The sequence below is a fragment of the Cydia pomonella genome, chromosome 4, assembly GCF_033807575.1.
Source record: "Cydia pomonella isolate Wapato2018A chromosome 4, ilCydPomo1, whole genome shotgun sequence".
Classification (NCBI taxonomy): Eukaryota; Metazoa; Arthropoda; class Insecta; order Lepidoptera; family Tortricidae; genus Cydia; species Cydia pomonella.
Genome location: NC_084706.1, coordinates 27,700,041 through 27,722,650, shown reverse-complemented (window position 1 = coordinate 27,722,650; position 22,610 = coordinate 27,700,041). Strand labels below are relative to the sequence as shown.

General features: G+C 37.4%; 1 protein-coding gene across 1 annotated transcript; it reads right to left on the bottom strand.

Moving 5' to 3' along the window:
* Positions 1-1,268: 1,268 nt before the first annotated feature.
* On the bottom strand, positions 1,269-22,158 carry LOC133517377 (protein ARV1). Its single transcript, XM_061850675.1, has 7 exons — positions 21,971-22,158; positions 20,885-21,004; positions 19,022-19,158; positions 8,874-9,010; positions 8,204-8,275; positions 6,132-6,296; positions 1,269-3,580 (listed from the first exon to the last, which is right to left on the bottom strand). Exons 1-7 carry the CDS (start codon positions 22,067-22,069, stop codon positions 3,468-3,470), a joined length of 843 nt encoding a protein of 280 aa, XP_061706659.1. The 5' UTR covers positions 22,070-22,158; the 3' UTR covers positions 1,269-3,467.
* Between the last annotated feature and the right edge of the window lie 452 nt (positions 22,159-22,610).

The following is a 22,610-nucleotide window of genomic DNA, read 5'->3' as shown; positions in this document are numbered from 1 at the left end:
TGTCCATGACAAAAAAAGATGATGAGAGGGTGAGAGTGTCATATGGCATGAAGTCCGTCTTTTTTGGGTTATATATCGTTTTTTAGTAATAATGATTTAGTAAATGCATAAATAAACACAAAGAAGCACATATATTTTACAATTTACGTCCTTCCGACAGCCGATATTGGACAATGTGAAAACGCTCTAAGTCGTATAATTTCTAAGTTATGTACTTACACAATTTTTGGGCTTCAGCTATTAATTCTAAGCTTTTAAATTTGTTATAGGCTTTCAGTCTTCATCAGTTCCGTCTTTTATTGAAATTTGGATTATTTAAAATATAATAATAAAAATTTGAATACCGTTTTATTAGGCAGGCGTCCGGTTTTTTATCCCATAGCCCAGTATTTAGTCCATCGCTTTCACCCAATAGCCCAGTTCATTTTAGATTCCATTAACTCTCAAATAGTCCTTACACCCTGGCGGGTCCCATGACGCGGGCAAGGTGTATTTCATTAAAGTGTCAAAAGGGCCTCTACGTGTTGGCTTCGGCTCCGCGCACGCCTCCCAAAGGTCCGGAACACCATTGTTCCGTGATGGGAAAGACATACTCCTAGGTGGTTGGATCAAGGGTCAGATGCAGAAGGCGGTGATCTTGGACACGGCGCGGATAGTCCGGCGGTTCCTCTCTCTGCGGCCCTGACCACCGGCAGCTTGGGCCCTGCCCCGCTGCTGGCGGCACACTAGGTTAGGTTTTTTATTATGTGTTTATATCTTTTGTATTGTTTTGTAAGTAATAAATATAAATAATACGTAAATAAATATTATAGGACATTAAATAAATAAATAAATAAATAATAAATATTATAGGACATTATTACACAAATTGACTAAGTTCCACAGTAAGCTCAATAAGGCTTGTGTTGAGGGTATTTAGACAACGATATATATAATATATAGATATTTATAAATACTTAAATACATAGAAAACACCCATGACTCAGGAACAAATATCCATGCTCATCACACGAATAAATGCCCTTACCAGGATTTGAACCCGGGACCATCGGCTTCGTAGGCAGGGTCACTACCCACTAGGCCAGACCGGTCGTCAAGTTACATTATTACACAAATTGACTAAGTCCCACAGTAAGCTCAATAAGGCTTGTGTTGAGGGTACTTAGACAACGATATATATAATATATAATTATAAATATTTAAATACATAGACAACACCCATGCCTCAAGAACAAATATCCGTGTTCATCACACAAATATATGCTCTTACCAGGATTTGAACCCGGGACCATCAGCTTCATAGGCACTTAGGCAGGGTCACTCCGACCGGTCGTAAGTGTTTTTATATTTTACTTTTATATACATATTGTAAAAATCCTAGTTAAAATTATACCAAGTAAAATATCGTTTATTTTTGTAATTGGGTGAATCAACTTTTTTGTTTTCTTATCCTGTCCCGTTGTTCAAGGGACAACAGTGGCACAGTTTGTTTGAAGAGACGTTGTATGCCGTTCTATTAACATGCTTAGTAGGGGGCCCATTATGGACATTGGTTATAACGACCACAAAAACGCAAGTTTAATTCGTTTAAGTACCATAAAATCAGTATTTCAATGAACTTTTGTCCCCTGGACAACTAATCGTAACCATGGCAACGAGTGACGCTAAAAAGTTGATTCTCCCAATTCTTAGTAATTATTACAGAAATTAAGTCCCACAGTAAGTTCAATATATAAATTTAGTTGACTTCAAAATTCACTTTGAAAAGCCTCTACACCAAAGATACATTGATTAAGTAAGATGCGCAGAGCCAGACCAAGATAAGTTTGCAGCGGTTTTGATTGTCCAGTCTGTGCAAGTGTCTGAGTCATAATTTCATAAAAGTTTGACGTTTAAAATAACACTTGCACTGTCTCGACTGTCAAAATGGCTGCCAACTTATCTTGGTGTAACAATTTGGTGTTTCGAATTTGACAGATAAACGAGATGGCGCTGTACAGCTACATTTTGCAGTAACCCTGACTGTCAAAAGTTGACGTTTGACGATTTTTTTTTATACTACGTCGGTGGCAAACAAGCATACGGCCTGCCTGATGGTAAGCAGTCTCCGTAGCCTATGTACACCTGCAACTCCAGAGGAATTACATGCGCGCGTTGTCGACCCTAACCCCACCCCCCTCGTTGAGCTCTGGCAACCTTACTCACCGGCAGGAACACAACACTATGAGTAGGGTCTAGTGTTATTTGGCTGCGATTTTTGACGATTCAGTGACTGTCAAACATATGGCTCAGTACAGCGCCATCTGTTTTGGATGTCAAACTAAAAGGCACGTTTTTTTCTTAGACTACCTCTCTACACCGTGCTTTTTTTGATTTCCGTTAATTTCAAGGGTGCATCCCTGAGCTTAAATTAAGAAACTTTCTCAAAGACACCGGTATTCTAATAAACTCCATTTCGGAGATAATCAATAGTTAATTTTTATGTTATAAGGCCCTCACGAGCGTTTACACTTCCCTTAGGGTCTATTTACATATTGATTAGTGTTTAGTACGAGTTAATACATTTGCTACTAAACGTACATACTATCTCGGACGATCGATGTTCGAAATGACATTGAGATGTCACAGTTTTCAATTGTTTGGTTGATTTAAATGTAATGCCCGTGTTACAACAATGCTATATGCAACATTTAATTACTTTTTATAAAAAATTAACTATTAAAAAATATATTTAAAAAAATCTTTTTTTTGAAAATTAACTATGCCATTTAGTTTCCTTCAAGGTACTTACCGATACCCCGAAGTTAACGGTATTCAATAAAAACACGGTGTATAACAATCAATTCTGTTTGTCTATAAGGCTCAGACCCGGTATATAAAATACCGGTAAACCGGTTTATTTCGGTTTTCGTCCGAACTTTTATAAGAACGCGAACGTTTTAAGAATTTTATTTGTAACCTATAAAAACCGGTTTATTCGATGAGCGACGAAACCGGACAGTAGGCCTAGCACATGATTGGCGCGAAAGTATTTAGAGCCGTCTTTTTCTAACTATGATAATTAAAGAGGGACGGGTAGTCTATCTCGCCGCGAGATACTCTCGCGCCAATCGTGTGCTAGCCTGTCTGCCTGGTGGTGTGTTACGTAAACATGTCGGTACATAGGAATAAACCGGTTTATATTGCTCTAAATCGGTTAATTTGACAAGAACTGTTCTCATGAAAATCGGTTTTTCGAGCGTAACCGATATTAACCTTTTGACCGCCAAAGACGTCATATGACGCGCTCGGCTTCAGCCCAATATCAACCTTCATGCGTACCGACAAGGTTCACGATTACGCGCCGCGTGCGATAGGCGTGGCGTTCAAAAGGTTAAAAGGTTTTGCGCCAAGTGCATGATAACGGTTTCGTAATTTAACCGGTTTTCAAGCCTAGGTCTATACTCAATTCTCATTGGTATCTGCGACTACTGTAACAGGTTCCTTATGAACGGTGTCGTGTGGTAGGTGGTGAGGTATTTCATGCAGTTGCTCGCCGTCAGTACTAGCACTGTGGCCATCATTGGACAGCCGTAGAGAACTGAAATCAAATAAAGCAAATATAATTTGCAACTTTGTGGCCACAGTAAATTTACTGTCATCTTTCGACACATTATTAAAACTTTTTTTTTTTTATTTGAATCAAAAGAAGATTACAAAAAGCCTTAAACTACTAATTTGCCAAACTGCAGTACAGTTTGTTGGCAGAAAAAACTAAATCTGCCCTTCATCAACTAGTAGGTATTGTACATATTAATAACTATAGCCGCTTTTGCATACGTATGTATATTGAAACCTTGGTATGTTAAAACTTAAACTTCAGAGTGGCTATCACATACTGTTATTGATCACAGGTCATTGTATTATGTAATTCAAGCTAACATTAACATTGTAAATTAAAATAACTGTCCCTTGTCAATAAATGATTTTACACATATAAGCGAAACAAGCCTGTCCGTAGACCCACCACAGAACATTCCCACAGAAATTGTCGTAGTAATTTTAACTTTTTTAAATATACGTGATGCTAATGACGTTTTTAATGTGGAAAGGCTCCACACCGGGTCTGGGATCCATCTGATTAGTTATCCTTATAATGCCATTGGACTTAGATCCTTATTATTTAATTCATGTGTTTAATTTGTTAAAAAGGTAATTTAAGGCACTTGTTAATATTGTGTGAATGTAAATATGCATGCATACGCTCACCCGTACATTGTTAACTTATTTACTCCTAATTCTCATGTAAGTGAATTGTAAAAAATTCTTATGAGAAATAAAATTCTTTAAACCGAAATACCAAAAAGTGGCGCCATCTAATAGATAAAACGGGGTTTTGACGACCGGTTTGGCCTAGTGGGTAGTGACTCTGCCTACGAAGCTGACGGTCCCGGGTTCAACTGGTAAGGGCATTTATTCGTGTGATGAGCATTGATTCCTGAGTCATGGGTGTTTTCTATGTATTTAAGTATTTATAAATATTTATATATTATATATATCGTTGTCTAAATACCCTCAACACAAGTGTTATTGAGCTTACTGTGGGACTTAGTCAATTTGTGTAATAATGTCCTATAATATTTATTTATTTATTTAAAGGCTAAATGTATAGCAGCAACGTTTCGAGCGATGGCGCCATAACCTTTAGGTTGCGCCCGGTAAGATGGCGCCACTTTTTGATATTTAATTTAACACACATCAGTGAAAATGTGATGGTTGTCGCTGAGGGCGAACCATACATATCCTTCAGCCTGAGGGGCTTAGTGAAGGTTTCCAGGCTAACTCAGGGTATGGAGGATGAGCTGATATAAAACACAAGTTTCACTTAGCTAAATGGCGTCTTTCGCGCCCTTTATTATTATCAAGAACCTTACACTAACTAGCAAGCTATACATACACGGATATCATTAAATAGAACCGGCGTTACGTGATCGGCCCGCGGGCCCCGGGTACGGCGGGAGATCGGAATGTTCCCCGGGGAACGGGGACACGGGGTCACAAAAGAATAAAGATCAAAATCGGCGTTCAGAAAGTTTCAATCATGTGTCGAAAGATGGCAATAAATTTACTGTGGCTACAAAGTTTCCTTTGACAATCCACCTCTATTTCAAATTCTCTACTGTACGTAAAGCAATTACTCAAACCCTAGTTTAGGTTATACTGAGCAACTTTTACCATGGAAGAAACCCAGAAAGCGTAAAAAAAATGGACTGTTCCATAGGAAATTTCAACATGAGACCAGCAAAATTAAACAGCCAATTTTTTTTGCGATCCCATAGTAAAAGTTGCTTAGTATTAGTATGACCTATATATTAACGGGTTTAAATTATTGCTTTACGTTAAGTAATACCATATCCATATCACCAATTTTTTTTTTTCAAGAATAGACGCACGCCTTTACGATAGATTAAGGTAGTGTGTACATATTTTTGGCAGTTTGTCCGTGTCGACATTTAATATCTTGACTGTACTAGTTTTTACGAAAACGATTCCTTATTACTCAAGCTTTTATTTAACTTGTCCTGTTAGTATGTATGGGACAAATCTTGCAAGTTAAATTTGACCCACTTACCGGTTTCCGATGAAGCTGAAAATTTGCATACATATGTAAGTCGGGTGACAATGCAATATTATGGTACCATCGAGCTGATCTGATGATGGAGACAGGAGGTAGCCATAGGAACTCTGTGATACAACAACGCAACCTAATTGTGTTTGGGTTTTTTAGAATTGTCTCGATGAGTATTAGTTGCCTGTGGAAAAAAGTACAGTCAGCGATAAAAGCTTGTACCAAAATAGTACATTACGATACAAGTGCGAAAAATAGGAAATTCGAAACGAGTGGCGATAAATTAAAACACGACCGAAGGGAGTGTTTTAAATCGACACGAGTTGCGAATTACCTATTCGCACATGTATCGTACAACGTTTTACAGTACATATGGCCCTTTAAATGTTCGACACAGTAACGTAATATGCTACTTCTCGCACTAGTGCTATAAAGTAGCCCCATATGTACTGTAATTGAAATTTCTGCCAAGAACTTATTTAGTAATTCGAATAGAAATATATCGAAGGGAAATATATCTTACCAATAAAAGTATTAAGGTGCACAGCAAAGCTATACACGAAGACCAATCCATAGTGAAAAGCTCTAGTCTCGGCGACGGGATCCGAACCCCACACCAGCATTGGGAGGGTCAGCAGGATGCTCACGTTGGCCAGCGAGAACGCTTTTAGTAATGATGTGAAGCGGGCTGGAAAATAAAACATTACAAACTTTAACATTATAAACATAACATTAGCTAGACTTCTTTCATTGCATCTGGAACACCTACTGGCATGACATAACTGGAAGAGATCGCTTTTTAGCGATAAGACCGCCTGTGGCGCCTGTTGTTTACCTCTTCTAAATGTGCTGTATTATATTTGTATTGTTTCTGTATTGAGATGTGCAATAAAGAGTATTTGTATTGTATAGTATTACATAATAGTAGAAAGGGCAATCCGTGGATGAGTTTCGAGAAGACGAATCCACGAATGGCTGTTCCTGCCGAGGCATATATAGTGCTTTTTTCCATACATGCGAGGAAATAAGATAAAATAATCATTATTTACACCAACCACCATTTAAATCGAACCTTCACTTCAAAAATGCCAAAAAAAAATATCTCTTTAATAATTAAAAAAAAAGTGAAACGCACGTGTTTTGCCATTCAGTATCATTCAATATTCGTTCATTCAATATAATTGTGCAATATAAGCTGTAGTGCCAACATGAGATCCTTAAAAAAAAATGCTACAATAAGGTGAACATTTCCAAGCATATTGGAGAAAAATAACATTACTAACAATAACATTACAAACATAAATAAATAAATAAATATTATAGGACTTTATTACACAAATTGACTAAGTCCCACAGTAAGCTCAATAAGGCTTGTGTCGAGGGTACTTAGACAACGATATATACAATATATAAATATTTATAAATACTTAAATACATAGAATTCCATGACTCAGGAACAAATATCCATGCTCATCACACGAATAAATGCCCTTACCAGGATTTGAACCCGGGACCTTCAGCTTCGTAGGCAGGGTCACTACCCACTAGGCCAGACCGGTCGTCAAACACATAACATTATAAACATTACAAACTTTAACATTATAAACTCCAACAAAAACAGAACTCTCTAGTGAGTTGACACCTATCTATTATTATTATTATTGTAGTTTGTGGGCCTTTGAATGCCACGTCGACCAGGCATTGGTCTATTGTGACAGCCCTTTAAAGTTCATTACTGATGCCCGTTGAATCCAGGAAATTCCAGATTCTTTGGGCCGTAATGTTCTGTACCTCATAGGTTGCAATACGTGCCGCCCTAAGTGGGTACTTCTTTTTGACATTAGTGGTCCACAGGAGCAGAGAATGTGCATTGCAGTCTCCTCTGACTCATGGCAGAACCTGCATGTCGCGTCTTGTTTCTTTCCGATTTGAAACATGTGTTTGTTCAACTTACAATGTCCAGTCAAAATTCTGGTCACCGCGCAGGCTTTGTGTCTTTTGAGCCCTAGAAGCTCCCTAGCAGTTTTGCTGTTGAACCCTTTGATTAGAGCTTTCGAGTGTTCCTACACCTATCTAAGAAATCTTTTCGGAATAGACAAAAACGATCAAATAAGTTTTTTGTAAAAAAATCCAATTATTAATTAACACTTTTATCGCTGATTGTACTTTCCTTTTAACAGCCAACCACTAATCGTGGCAATTCTAACAAATCCAAACATAGTTAAATTGCGTTGTTTTATCACAGATTTCCTATGGCTACCTCCTGTCTCCATCATCAGATCAGCTTGATGGTACCATAATATTGGATTGTCACCCGACTTACATATGTATGTGAAGTTTCAGCGCAATCAAATTATGGGAGGTATGTCTAATTTAGCTTGCAAAATTTGACATGAACATGCAACATACATTTCAAGTTAAATTTTGACCACCTTATGCGCTCTTATTTACCCCCACCATACACTTAGCACGTAGCCAATAAATGTCTAAATTAATTCCGTCTGTCTGTTACTCCTCTTCCTCCTCTCTTCTCCCCTAAACTGCTACACAGATTTAGATGTTTAATGAAGTTTATAATAAGTAATGATTCCTTACTTTCGTTCTGTGGAATGAAAAGCTTCAGCAGTTTCATAGCGAGGTGCATCGTAAGTATGAACGCTGTCACACCTGAAATTGCACAAACATATAATTTAGGACTACATACATACAAAATTTTAGGTGATCTTGGGCAATTCAAATCAATCATTTATTACAGATAACATGGTTCATATACAATAGTATTTTGTGCAATAGATGAGTTTATAGTTATTTCTTTAACTACTTACCTCACATTTTTAGGGATAAAAAAACAACGGGTTGCACTCCGGGAGTGCCGGCAGAAATGAAAACTGGGAATATTAACGTTGTGCATTTTTGATATTTTGGAATGGTTAGGGAATAATTTTGCACGAATTGCTTTAATTATCAGTATAAAAGTAATATCATTTATGTGGTAAAATACAATATTCATTTATTGCGCTATCGTACACAAACATGACAAAACATAACAAACATGATATATTACATAAAAATTTTACACTTCAGAACTATTACAATTATTTAACATTAAAAAAATTATCTCAGAAAAATCAACTTCCATCCATATCAGGTCACGTGTCCGTCTTACAAATTTTCAATCTGTCGAATCTGTCGGTCACTTGACCTGTTACTTGACAGATTATTTGAACCCCGGACCATCGCTTTATACACCTCATTTTATACACACCAGCGAATGTAGAAATGAACTGTATGTAGAAATGCTTCTCCCATATGAACAGGTCTCGTTCATCCCGTTCCTCTGGCTGCCAGCCGCCGCAGCGGCGCCGCCACCATGCTGGAGCCCCCCATTGAAGGGATGAAGGTCTGAAACATTGGTATTTTAAGGCTAATTAGCTTATTTCTTATTGGATAAAGTAAAGCAAAAAAGAAAAAAAGGAGTCCCACAGAAAAGGCAAAACTGATCTAGAAAAACCGGGCAAGTGCGAGTCGTACTCGCGCACGAAGGGTTCCGTACCATTAATTATAAAAACGGCAAAAAAATCATGTTTGTTGTATGGGACCCCACCTTAAGTATTTATTTTATTCTGTTTTTAGTATTTGTTGTTATAGCGGCAACAGAAATACATCATCTGTGAAAATTTCAACTGTCTAGCTACCACAGTTCATGAGTTACAGCCTGGTGACAGACGGACGGACAGCGAAGTCTCAGTAATAGGGTCCCGTTTGACCCTTTGGGTACGGAACCCTAAAAAACAAGCTTGAAATTTGACTAAACAGGATGTTTATTTAGCAACCTGCAATACGTAGCCAAATGTCAAAAAACGGAACCCTTATAGATTCGTCATGTCCGTCTGTCTGTCCGATTATGTCACAGCCACTTTTTTCTGAAACTAAAAGAGCTATACTGTTCAAACTTTGTAAGTAGATGTATTCTATGAACCGCATTAAGATTTTTACACAAAAAAAAAAAAAAAAAAATTTTGGGGGTTCCCCATACTTAGAACTGAAACTCAAAAAGTATTTTTTCATCAAACCCATACGTGTGGGGTATCTATGGATAGGTCTTCAAAAATGATATTTAGGTTTCTAATATCATTTTTTTCTAAGCTGAATAGTTTGCGCGAGAGACACTTCCAAAGTGAAAAAATGTGCCCCCCCCCCCCCCCCGTAACTTCTAAAATAACAGAATGAAAAATCTAAAAAAAATATATGATATACATTACCATGCAAACTTCCACCGAAAATTGGTTTGAACGAGATCTAGTAAGTAGTTTTTTTAATACGTCATAAATGGTACGGAACCCTTCATGGGCGAGACCGACTCGCACTTGGCCGCTTTTACTGTCTGACCTCGACATTTCCTATGGGAAAGTAAATTATATTCGCGATTTCGGGGTTAGTCCCATAGTAAAAGTTGCTCTGTATGATCTTTACATTCACCCCGTAAATTATTGTAGCTGATTAAATAAACGTTCTGTAGGTTACATATGGCTCATGTGCAGGACTAATACCTATTAACGGTGTATGAGTATTATTTGGAAGAACTTTTATAGAATAAAAACAAAGAATGGGAAGTCGTGAAGAAACAAAAATGCTAATTGTGACATTCCAGTCCAGTCCCAAAAAAAAAATAAACACTAGAGATTGCAAACCGGACTAATTTTAACCGGATCTGGTAACTCCGGGCGGATTACCTGATCCGGCGGACTGGCTTGAAATCCCTAGTGTACACGTTATTTGATGACAACTTATGAAGATAACAATTCATTTTCTTTTTCTTCCTACCGTTTGTCCGGGCTTATTGCCAAGGCTCATGTGAGCCTAGGAACCGCTTGACAACTAATACCAAGAATTAGCATTAGTGCCTATGCTTTAGAAATCTTCACATAACTTTGGTATGGTGACAGCTGTCATCACATATATATTTTGCGATTTTTTTTTCCCCTCTGGCTTTTACTCCCTGCCAATTTGCACAGGGATTTTGCGATTTAAGGATAAATTGTATGGAGATGACAGCTGTCATAATCAAGCTGTGTGAAAAATACTATAAGGGGCTGGTTAACAATGGCCAAGTCCTGAATAAGCTACTTGCCACTTATCTGACAAATTCAATTCAATTCAATGCATTTATTTGTCGAAAAGCAGGTAGTGTTACAAACAGGTGTTACATACAGATAATTAAGTGCTCCACTTTTGGCCATATTATGAGGCATACAAATATTTAACGTGAGTGGCGGTGTAGCTCATGAGATTCAATGTAGGTATTTGTCATCATCAAAATAATAAATTTCAACTATTTACATACACATGCTTATCAATAAAGCAGGGAAAAAGGACTACTCACAGCCTAAATCCTTCAGACCTATCAGTCTAACATCGTTCCTACTAAAAACGATGGAAAGAATAGTCGATCAGCACATTAGAGGCAAATACCTGGTGGAAAGACCACTAAGCGTAAACCAACATGCTTACCAAAAGGGAAAATCTACGGAGACTGCCCTACTCGACCTGGTTGACAAGGTGCAGAAAACCCTAGAGGACACGCAAACCGCTCTATGTGCGTTCCTTGATGTAGAGGGTGCTTTCGACAATACGCCCACAGAGACCATACTCAATGGTATGAAATCAAAGGGAGTTGACGAAACCACCACCAGATGGGTACATAACATGCTCTCGAACAGAGTAGCCACTCTGACCCTCAACACTATAGAGCATGAATTTTATACCACAAAAGGGTGCCCACAAGGAGGCGTTCTTTCCCCTCTATTATGGACCCTAGCAGTGGACCAACTTCTTGCGATTATGTCAGGCCAAGACTATGACACACAAGGATATGCCGACGACCTTGTAGTCATTATCAAAGGCCCTTGCCTCCACACGATATCCAACCTAATGCAAGGAGCTCTAAACACAATATTCAAATGGTGTAAAGAAAATGACTTGTCCATTAATCCGAGCAAGACTGTGATAGTACCATTCACAAGGAAACGAAAGCTCGGAAAACTCACAGAACCAAAACTTAATGGACAAATAATACCGTTCTCAGACGAGGTCAAGTACCTAGGGGTCACTTTTGACCAAAAGTTAACTTGGAACCCTCACCTGAGAAATACTATACAAAAAGCAAAAATGGCCATGTGGTCATGCTGTCGAATGGCAGGAGCAAGATGGGGCATAAGACCCAAAATTGCTATGTGGTTATACACAGCGGTAGTGAGGCCCATTATTACCTACGCCTCCGCAGTCTGGTGTAACAAAACCAGCCAAAAGACGGCAATAGAAACTCTAAACAGCCTGCAACGCACGGCTTGTTTAACAGCAACAGGTGCCTTCTCCTCGACACCGGGGGCGGCCCTAGACGCACTGCTAGACATTATACCACTCCACCTGCAAATGCAAAAGGAGGCCAAACAGTGCGTCTATAGAATATGCACGCTAAACAGGCCGAAATGGCGCTCTCAAGCATTAACCAAACTAAAGGCCTGGGTTTTTGCAAATAGAACCCTTAGCATGCCCACGGATGACACGCACACAGAATGTCATTTTACCAAACTGTACACAGTAGAAATTCCTCCTAGAGACAAATGGATTAACTACCAAATGTACGTCGAAGAGGGAAGCCATATTTGGTACACTGATGGTTCCAAGAAAGGCAGTGATGTAGGATGTGGGATCTATGGTGAGAGACCTAAGTTCAGTGCTAGCGTCAGCATGGGCACACAGGCCTCAATCTTCCAGGCAGAAGTCTACGCCATCAACAAATGTGCGGAGATTAATCTGGATAGAAACCTAAGACACCAACATATCTACATCAACTCAGACAGCCAAGCTGCTCTTCTGGCACTAGAATCCCTGGAGTCAAACTCGAAACTAGTCCAGAACTGTAAAACAAACCTAAATGCACTGGCTAACTCCAACAAAGTCATACTTAGATGGGTACCAGGGCACTACGACATTAACGGAAACGAAGAAGCGGACGAACTTGCTAGAAAGGGCGCAGACACACCCCTGGTCGGCCCAGAACCGTTCTGTGGAATCACAAAACGGGATGCATATTCTCTGCTCAGCAACAGAAAAAACAAGAGCAATCGATTGGTGGAAGTTCGTCAAAGGACAAGAACACTCGAAAGCTCTAATCAAAGGGTTCAACAACAAATTTGCTAAGGAGCTCTTAGAGCTCAAAAGACATAAAACCTGCGCGGTGACCAGAATATTGACTGGACACTGTAAGTTGAACAAACACATGTTTCAAATTGGGAAGAAACAAGACGCGACATGCAGGTTCTGCCATGAGTCAGAGGAGACTGCAATGCACATTCCGGCTGTCCCAAATCAAAACCTAGCAAGGGACATTTTTTGGTAAAATACGTTTTTCTAATAAACCTGCCTCGAATTTTGAGCTGCGTCGAATGCAAAAACACCTGTATTCCTATCACAATTAGAATGAAAGTTAAGAGACCTATCAAACCTAGCAAGTGCATATGTTACCTGCAAATATAAAATTCAAAATACTAGTAAGTAACATTTCCAAGCTTAAAAACCTATTAAATGTGCCATATACTAGGTTTTTGAATTTGAAAACGGAGCTTACTAGGTTTTTAAATCCGAAATAATCCCATACTAGGTTTTTGATTTTAAAAATTGCCGAAGTGTAGAACAAGGAAGTCAAATATTGCAATAAATAAAACCTAGCAAGTAAGTAATGAGTGAAATCGGCGTTAACGGTCGCCGCGTCCCGCCGCCCCGTTTGCGATTCGGGATCGGGAACAAGTTTCAACTTGAAGTTTGTAGTTGGTCGTACTTTGCGTTGCTGCGCGGACGCATACATAATGATTAAACATTACATTTCATTTCATATTTAGGCTGACAATTGTACGGCCCAAAATAAATAAAAACTGGACTCAGTATACGGCCTTAGATACTATTGTCAATAACGGCGGAGTCTGTAACTTTGAGTTACTTAACAAAAGGACATACTCATATGACTGCGGATTCGGTTCACGGAAACATAGAAAGTAAAATGAAAAAATAAGGAGAAGTCTTGGACTGTAAAGATTTTTAGGATGTCGTAAACAGTTCGAGGAAATATATACTCGTAATTGAATCCATAAATATCAAGAAATGGCCAAGGAAAAAAAGAGCACCAAGAAAGAATGATGATGAAGATTTGATGAAGTCTTTCTTGCTCAACCAAGTTGTTGTTGAGTGAAATTCGTTGTTGGCTCAAAAAATGCTTTTTACAAGACATCTTTTAACGAGCCGTTTGCAGAGTTAGATTTCCTGCCCAAAACCTATAAAGTAACAGAGCTTCCTGAAGATAAAAAGAGATAAAAATATCAGGTCCTCGAGGCATTACAGCACTAAAAAACCGGCCAAGAGCATGTCAGGCCATGCTCAGAGTAGGGTTCCGTAGTTACTCTTCCGTCACAATAAGCTAAACTGGAGCTTGAAGTATAGTAGATTGTTAACCAAGGGATGAACTGTGGATGTACGTCTTTTAGCTATGAAGGGGAAACTTTTTGCGATAACTCAAAAACAGCTAAACTGATCATGTTCCACGATTTTTTTTCATATTTTTTGGACCTATGGTTCAGAAGTTAGAGGGGGGGGGACACTCTTTTTTTTTTTCTGTCGGGGCGATTATCTCCGAATATATTAACTTTATCAAAAAATGATTGTTTAAGACCCCTATTAGTTTTGGAAGACCTTTCCAACGATATCCCACACTGTCGGGTTGAAACAATGGTTTGCAATAAAGGAAATAAAGAAACAAAAAAATATTCACCCCTACTTTACGTGTAGAGGAGGTACCCTAGAAAAATATTTTATAATACGACTTTGTCGGCTTTATTGATTTATATATCCATGCCAAATTTCAGCTTTCTAGCACTAGCCTCGGACAGACAGACAGACAGACGGACATGGCGAAACTATAAGGGTTCCTAGTTGACTACGGAACCCTAAAAAGGACATTATAGTTGCTAAATTAGTGCGTTTAATGCCAGAAACAAGGCGTGATTTTTGGTGTCAACTGCCGATTAACAACCAATCGATTGATCTCCAAACTGGGGGCGAATTAATGCCTGAAGACGCTTGGTTATTGATTAATAAATAACTCTTTTTTTTCAATATTTTTTTATGATCCTACTAAATTTATAAATATTATTAATATGAAAGTTCGAATGTTTGTTTCTCAATCTCGCTAAAACGCCTATATTGATTTACGTGAAATTTAGCACACAGGTAGTTTATAAGCTAGGTTAACATAAATAATGATCCTGGAAATCATCTCGTCGTGGGTGAAAGAAAACATGGAAGTTTACGCGGCGTAGTCGCGGGCAAAAGTTGGTAGTCAGTAATTCCTGAATAATGTATACCTACTAGATTGCTAATTCTACAAATTATCCGTTAAAACAAATAAAAATCCTAGTCCAATTTAATAACTAGTCTTTTGCTAGGTTTTATGTAAGGGATCTAAAATTAAGCATCAAACAGAACCAATTCAAAAACTTAGTAAGAGTACTTGGTAGGTTTTTATATTGTAATTGACAAAACACTTCTGTCAAATTTTTATAGTCAGTCGTTAGTAAGGCACATAAAACTTGTAAAAATACACATAAATTTAGTTTGACTAATTCTTCTTGTAAAGCAAGTTATACTTCTCTATATGTAAACAAGTCTTGTGTGTAAAAGGTCTCAGTGTCTGAATTTTTCAACAAAGAGTTTGTTTGCCTCTCCTGTAAAATTACGCTAAATGCACTTACTAGGTTTTGATTTGGGACAGCCGATTCTCTGCTCCTGTGGACCACTAATGTCAAAAAGAAGTACCCACTTAGGGCGGCACGTATTGCAACCCTATGAGGTACAGAACATTACGGCCCAAAGAATCTGGAATTTCCTGGATTCAACGGGCATCAGTAATGAACTTTAAAGGGCTGTCACAATAGATCACTACCTGGTCGACGTGGCACTCAAAGGCCCGAAACCCCAATAATAATAATATCAATTAATGTAAAAATTCTAATTTTTAAATGTCAAATTAAGGTATATATTTAAATTATATAATTTAGATAATATATGTATTAAAAAACATGCATCAAAAAAGTTCGCTGTCGTTTAAATATTCGTATATCGGCTGTCCCAAATCAAAACCTAGTAAGTGCATTTAGCGTAATTTTACAGGAGAGGCAAACAAACTCTTTGTTGAAAAATTCAGACACTGAGACCTTTTACACACAAGACTTGTTTACATATAGAGAAGTATAACTTGCTTTACAAGAAGAATTAGTCAAACTAAATTTATGTGTATTTTTACAAGTTTTATGTGCCTTACTAACGACTGACTATAAAAATTTGACAGAAGTGTTTTGTCAATTACAATATAAAAACCTACCAAGTACTCTTACTAAGTTTTTGAATTGGTTCTGTTTGATGCTTAATTTTAGATCCCTTACATAAAACCTAGCAAAAGACTAGTTATTAAATTGGACTAGGATTTTTATTTGTTTTAACGGATAATTTGTAGAATTAGCAATCTAGTAGGTATACATTATTCAGGAATTACTGACTACCAACTTTTGCCCGCGACTACGCCGCCGTAAACTTCCATGTTTTCTTTCACCCACGACGAGATGATTTCCAGGATCATTATTTATGTTAACCTAGCTTATAAACTACCTGTGTGCTAAATTTCACGTAAATCAATATAGGCGTTTTAGCGAGATTGAGAAACAAACATTCGAACTTTCATATTAATAATATTTATAAATTTAGTAGGATCATAAAAAAATATTGAAAAAAAAGAGTTATTTATTAATCAATAACCAAGCGTCTTCAGGCATTAATTCGCCCCCAGTTTGGAGATCAATCGATTGGTTGTTAATCGGCAGTTGACACCAAAAATCACGCCTTGTTTCTGGCATTAAACGCACTAATTTAGCAACTATAATGTCCTTTTTAGGGTTCCGTAGTCAACTAGGAACCCTTATAGTTTCGCCATGTCCGTCTGTCTGTCTGTCTGTCCGAGGCTAGTGCTAGAAAGCTGAAATTTGGCATGGATATATAAATCAATAAAGCCGACAAAGTCGTATTATAAAATATTTTTCTAGGGTACCTCCTCTACACGTAAAGTAGGGGTGAATATTTTTTTGTTTCTTTATTTCCTTTATTGCAAACCATTGTTTCAACCCGACAGTGTGGGATATCGTTGGAAAGGTCTTCCAAAACTAATAGGGGTCTTAAACAATCATTTTTTGATAAAGTTAATATATTCGGAGATAATCGCCCCGACAGAAAAAAAAAAGAGTGTCCCCCCCCCTCTAACTTCTGAACCATAGGTCCAAAAAATATGAAAAAAAATCGTGGAACATGATCAGTTTAGCTGTTTTTGAGTTATCGCAAAAAGTTTCCCCTTCATAGCTAAAAGACGTACATCCACAGTTCATCCCTTGGTTAACAATCTACTATACTTCAAGCTCCAGTTTAGCTTATTGTGACGGAAGAGTAACTACGGAACCCTACTCTGAGCATGGCCTGACATGCTCTTGGCCGGTTTTTTAGTGCTGTAATGCCTCGAGGACCTGATATTTTTATCTCTTTTTATCTTCAGGAAGCTCTGTTACTTTATAGGTTTTGGGCAGGAAATCTAACTCTGCAAACGGCTCGTTAAAAGATGTCTTGTAAAAAGCATTTTTTGAGCCAACAACGAATTTCACTCAACAACAACTTGGTTGAGCAAGAAAGACTTCATCAAATCTTCATCATCATTCTTTCTTGGTGCTCTTTTTTTCCTTGGCCATTTCTTGATATTTATGGATTCAATTACGAGTATATATTTCCTCGAACTGTTTACGACATCCTAAAAATCTTTACAGTCCAAGACTTCTCCTTATTTTTTCATTTTACTTTCTATGTTTCCGTGAACCGAATCCGCAGTCATATGAGTATGTCCTTTTGTTAAGTAACTCAAAGTTACAGACTCCGCCGTTATTGACAATAGTATCTAAGGCCGTATACTGAGTCCAGTTTTTATTTATTTTGGGCCGTACAATTGTCAGCCTAAATATGAAATGAAATGTAATGTTTAATCATTATGTATGCGTCCGCGCAGCAACGCAAAGTACGACCAACTACAAACTTCAAGTTGAAACTTGTTCCCGATCCCGAATCGCAAACGGGGCGGCGGGACGCGGCGACCGTTAACGCCGATTTCACTCATTACTTACTTGCTAGGTTTTATTTATTGCAATATTTGACTTCCTTGTTCTACACTTCGGCAATTTTTAAAATCAAAAACCTAGTATGGGATTATTTCGGATTTAAAAACCTAGTAAGCTCCGTTTTCAAATTCAAAAACCTAGTATATGGCACATTTAATAGGTTTTTAAGCTTGGAAATGTTACTTACTAGTATTTTGAATTTTATATTTGCAGGTAACATATGCACTTGCTAGGTTTGATAGGTCTCTTAACTTTCATTCTAATTGTGATAGGAATACAGGTGTTTTTGCATTCGACGCAGCTCAAAATTCGAGGCAGGTTTATTAGAAAAACGTATTTTACCAAAAAATGTCCCTTGCTAGGTTTTGATTTGGGACAGCCGATATGTCATAGTAGCACTTGGTTTTCAATAAAGTTTTTATCGTATTGCGGAATCTGTTTATCGGTAAAGTTTGTATCGATTCTGGTAGTTTGTTAAAAAATCTAACAGCCATAATTAATAGAATCAGGCGTTACTTTGCGGAAATCCATGCTAATTAAAACAAGAACTATTACTTTGCTAATCCGCGAGAAAATAACGTGTTAGTCAATCAGTGCTAACCCGCTATACTTACTTGCGTATTTTTACATGCAATTAATGTAACAGCCATGCTAAAAATGCATTTTCTAAAAAGTGCGCAATGTGCACGTGGATTTAAAAGTGTATCTCTTTGCCGGAAAGTACGTGCCTGCCGGGTTGGGCTGTTTTTTAGAAAAACGACTGTCATATTTTTTTACGAATATTAGGCACTCCAGTATGTATAAAGAAGGGACAGTCAAATAAAGTCATCATTGGTTTTATTTTTTTTACAATCTTCAAATAAGCTTAACTGGTAGATAATGTTTGCAGGAAGTTTTATCTGTCAGTTAATTTATTTTCTTAATTAGGAGTGGAATGCCCTGCCCGAGTCTGTTTCCGTATGAGTACAATCTGAATCTCTTCAAGGCTACAGTAAATAGGTATCTCATAGGTAAGCGTGCTCCACCGTAGACCGCATCATCACTTACCATCAGGTGAGATCGTGGTCAAACGCCTGCCTATCCTCCATAAAAAAAAGCTATCCAATACTTTACATTGTGAAACAGGCCCTAAAAAATATAACTGTACAATACTTACAAGTGTGTTATATTCAATGTGGTATTGTTAGTCTGTATACCACAGGTAGTGTGAACCACAATATTGAACAAGCTGTCGCTCCGCCATAGACCGTATGTTTCTATCATTATCAGGATTATGAGTAGCTTCCAATATGCCTGGAAGTATATGGAAATAATTATATTAAAAATTTATGTTTATGAGTCACAAAAACCCACCCTCATATGGGGGTCATCCATAAATTAAATCACACGAATTTCATGATTATTAGGGTTCCGTAGCCAAATGGCAAAAAACGGAACCCTTATAGATTCGTCATGTCACAGCCACTTTTTTGCGAATCTATAAGAAATATACTGTTCAAACTCGGTAAGTAGATATAATAAAAATAAATAAAATAGCCTTTATTTACAGGACAAAGAACAGTACTACTATCTCTCTATTATCTCCCATCTTTTGTATTCTTTGCCTGCTTGCCCTTCGGCAAAGGCCTCCTCCAACCTTCTCCACTCTCTCCGATCTATTGCCACTCTGCTCCAGGTACGGCCAGCTAGGTACGGTAAGTAGATGTATTCTATGAACCGCATTAAGATTTTCATACAAAAATAGAAAACAAAAAATAAATTTTGGGGGTTCCCCATACTTAGAACTGAAACTCAAAAAAATTTTTTTCATCATACCCATACGTGTGGGGTATTATTATTATTATTATTATTTATTTATTATTAACATAAAATCATACATCTCAAACAGGTACGGAGTCCCACAAAACAGTTTACACGGTTTGACTGTGGGATCGTGCAGTCTCTACTCTCTTATATATATATTTATATTACAATGAGATTCGTTTCTATATGCTCAATAATTATTTTATGCAGTTTACAAGGTAAGTACGCAGCTTTTTACCAAACTTAACTTTATTGGCTTCCTGTCTGATGTCTATCTATGGATAGGTCTTCAAAAATGATATTGAGGTTTCTAGTTTTGCGCGAGAGGCACTTCCAAAGTGGTAAAATGTGTCCCCCCCCCCCCTGTAACTTCTAAAATAAGAGAATGATAAACCTAAAAAAAAAAATATACTTATTGGTCTTCAAAAATGATATTGAGGTTTCTAATATCATTTTTTTCTAAACTGAATAGTTTGCGCAAGAGACGCCTAAACCTAAAAAAAATATATGATATACATTTACAAACCTCCACCGAATATTGGTTTGAACGAGATCTATTAAGTTTTTTTTTAATACGTCTTAAATGGTATGGAACCCTTTATAGGCGAGTCCGACTCGCACTTGGCCGCTTTTTTTAACCTCTCACGTTTTCAACGAAATCAGAAAACTGATTAGGAATTTCATGAATAAAAGTGATATACTTATCATTGCAAATTTTTTTTGTCCGCAACAAATACAAAAACTCTAGACAATTTTTGGTTACAGGTGAAGTTAAAGTGACCTCACATTTTCTGATGTGATTAATTAATGGATAAACATTCATTAGCTGACTTAATAAAGTGAGTATTTTTCGTTTTTCCTTTTTAGGGTTCCGTACCCGAAGGGTCAAACGAGACCCTTGACTCACCATCCATCCATCCGTCCGTCCGTCTGTCACAGGCTGTATCTCATGAACTGTGATAGTTAGCCAGTTGAAATTTCTACAAATTATGTATTTCTGTTTCCACTATAACAACAAATACTAAAAACAGAATAAAATAAATATTTCTTTCCAATCTCGAGGTTCTCATCCAATCACTGAAGTTAAGTAACGTCGGGCGGGGTTGTTGTTGGGTAGTACTTGGATGGGTGACCGTTTTTCGACTCGCACTTGGCTGATTTTTATTTTTTATGTATCTTATCTCACAGAGCCAGTAGTTATATCAACCAATGTTACCTTAAACTCTGTGTTGTACAGTACATGTCTCTGGGCTTCCTTCGATACCAGTACTAGGTCTATCATTACAATCACCGGATCATATTCAATATATTTGTCAACAATTCCATTGCATTTATCCTGAAAAAAAAAAATACAAATAATAAACAGTCTGAAGTAATTTTTTTTATCAAGCAGAAATGTCAGCAATCCGTTCTGCAAATTTTTTAATCATTTAAAAAAACAAGGAAAACTGGAAAAATATACACTTCCAGCAGGACTTGAACCTGCAACTATTGGAACACCGGTCCAATCGCTTCTGCCAACTGAGCCACAATAGTGATGCCATAATGATTTGGAACGGATACAGGACAATAGGGTAGTAATAGCGTTATGGGGAAGGAGGGGGGTGCAAATACATATTCCCATAGCATTAACTCACATACAACTCATATCTCAACAATGTGGTCAAACAGAGATGATCGTGACCTTTTATATACGTATTCTACAGTGGTATTGATAAATGGGACAAAAACGGGACAGGTAAAAATGTGGGATACAATACTTAAATACAGTGACAGTCCCGATTATACGGGACGTATGACAAACCTATTGTTATGCCTACCAGATGTGTGCCATGTATAAGAAATTGATCTTAACAGGCACTGGAGTCTCAAGTTAGTTTCCTTTAATTTAAAAATTAATAGTTCAAAGCTAACAAGAAGAGGAGTTTTGAAAAATGATTATGTATTTGTGGCCCTTGCGCTTGAGACATTTGGGCGTTGGTCACACAGACACCAAAAATGTAGTGAAAGAAGTCCTCCTCCAGTCTAGGGCGTTTTTTGCCCAGAGATTAAGCTTAGCCCTGCAAAGTGATACTGCGGCTAGTGCCTTGGGAACAATGCCTCGGGCAATACTAAATAGGGTGAGCCGATGATTTGTTATTAAGGTTTCTTTTTGGTGTTAGATTTTAGTTCGTATGTAAGGATTTCATGCTTAGTAAATGAATAATCTTATTCGGATCGTTGTAATGTTTAAAAGACTGTATTTTGCCGTTATATTAAGCTATTTGTGATTAAACTAGCCGAAAACATTGAAATTACTTACACATTTGGTCAGCTTCAAAACGGACGGGCCGTAAGTTTTGTATAAGGCCGCCGATGCCTCTCCACAATTTACGCATTTGTAAGGTTTATTCTCGGCCATTTTTTAGTATTCATTCTGTGAAAATGTACGATAAATACTCGGTTTGCTTATGCGATACATCACTACAAATTTTATTTGACAGTTTTGACTTTCTGACAGACAACCGATTAATGTTCGAAAACCACAACAGATTTTAAATTATTGTTAAGTTTTTTCTATTTAAAAAGCTGAACGGATAATGACTTTTATTTAAAACAAATTTCACTTTACTTTTATTTTTAGCTCATTATCTCTGATATAATTAAAATCATATTGTTTTTTATTAAGTATACACCAGAAATGATGACAAAAGTCAACTAATCCAGATTTCTAAACGTGTATTGTCATTTTCAAGTTGACACATAAATATTTGACATCCCGTCTTGCGTTTTGATTCTGCATCTGGCAAACTAACGAAAAAAAATTAACCCCTCTCGAAAACCTCGGCCAATGGTCATATGGTATTGTATGAACTAACGTTTATCAGACATATATAGTTTGTCAAAGGGCTATCTCATTTCAAACATAGACAGAGGGAGTCATACTATCTTTGTCTTACACT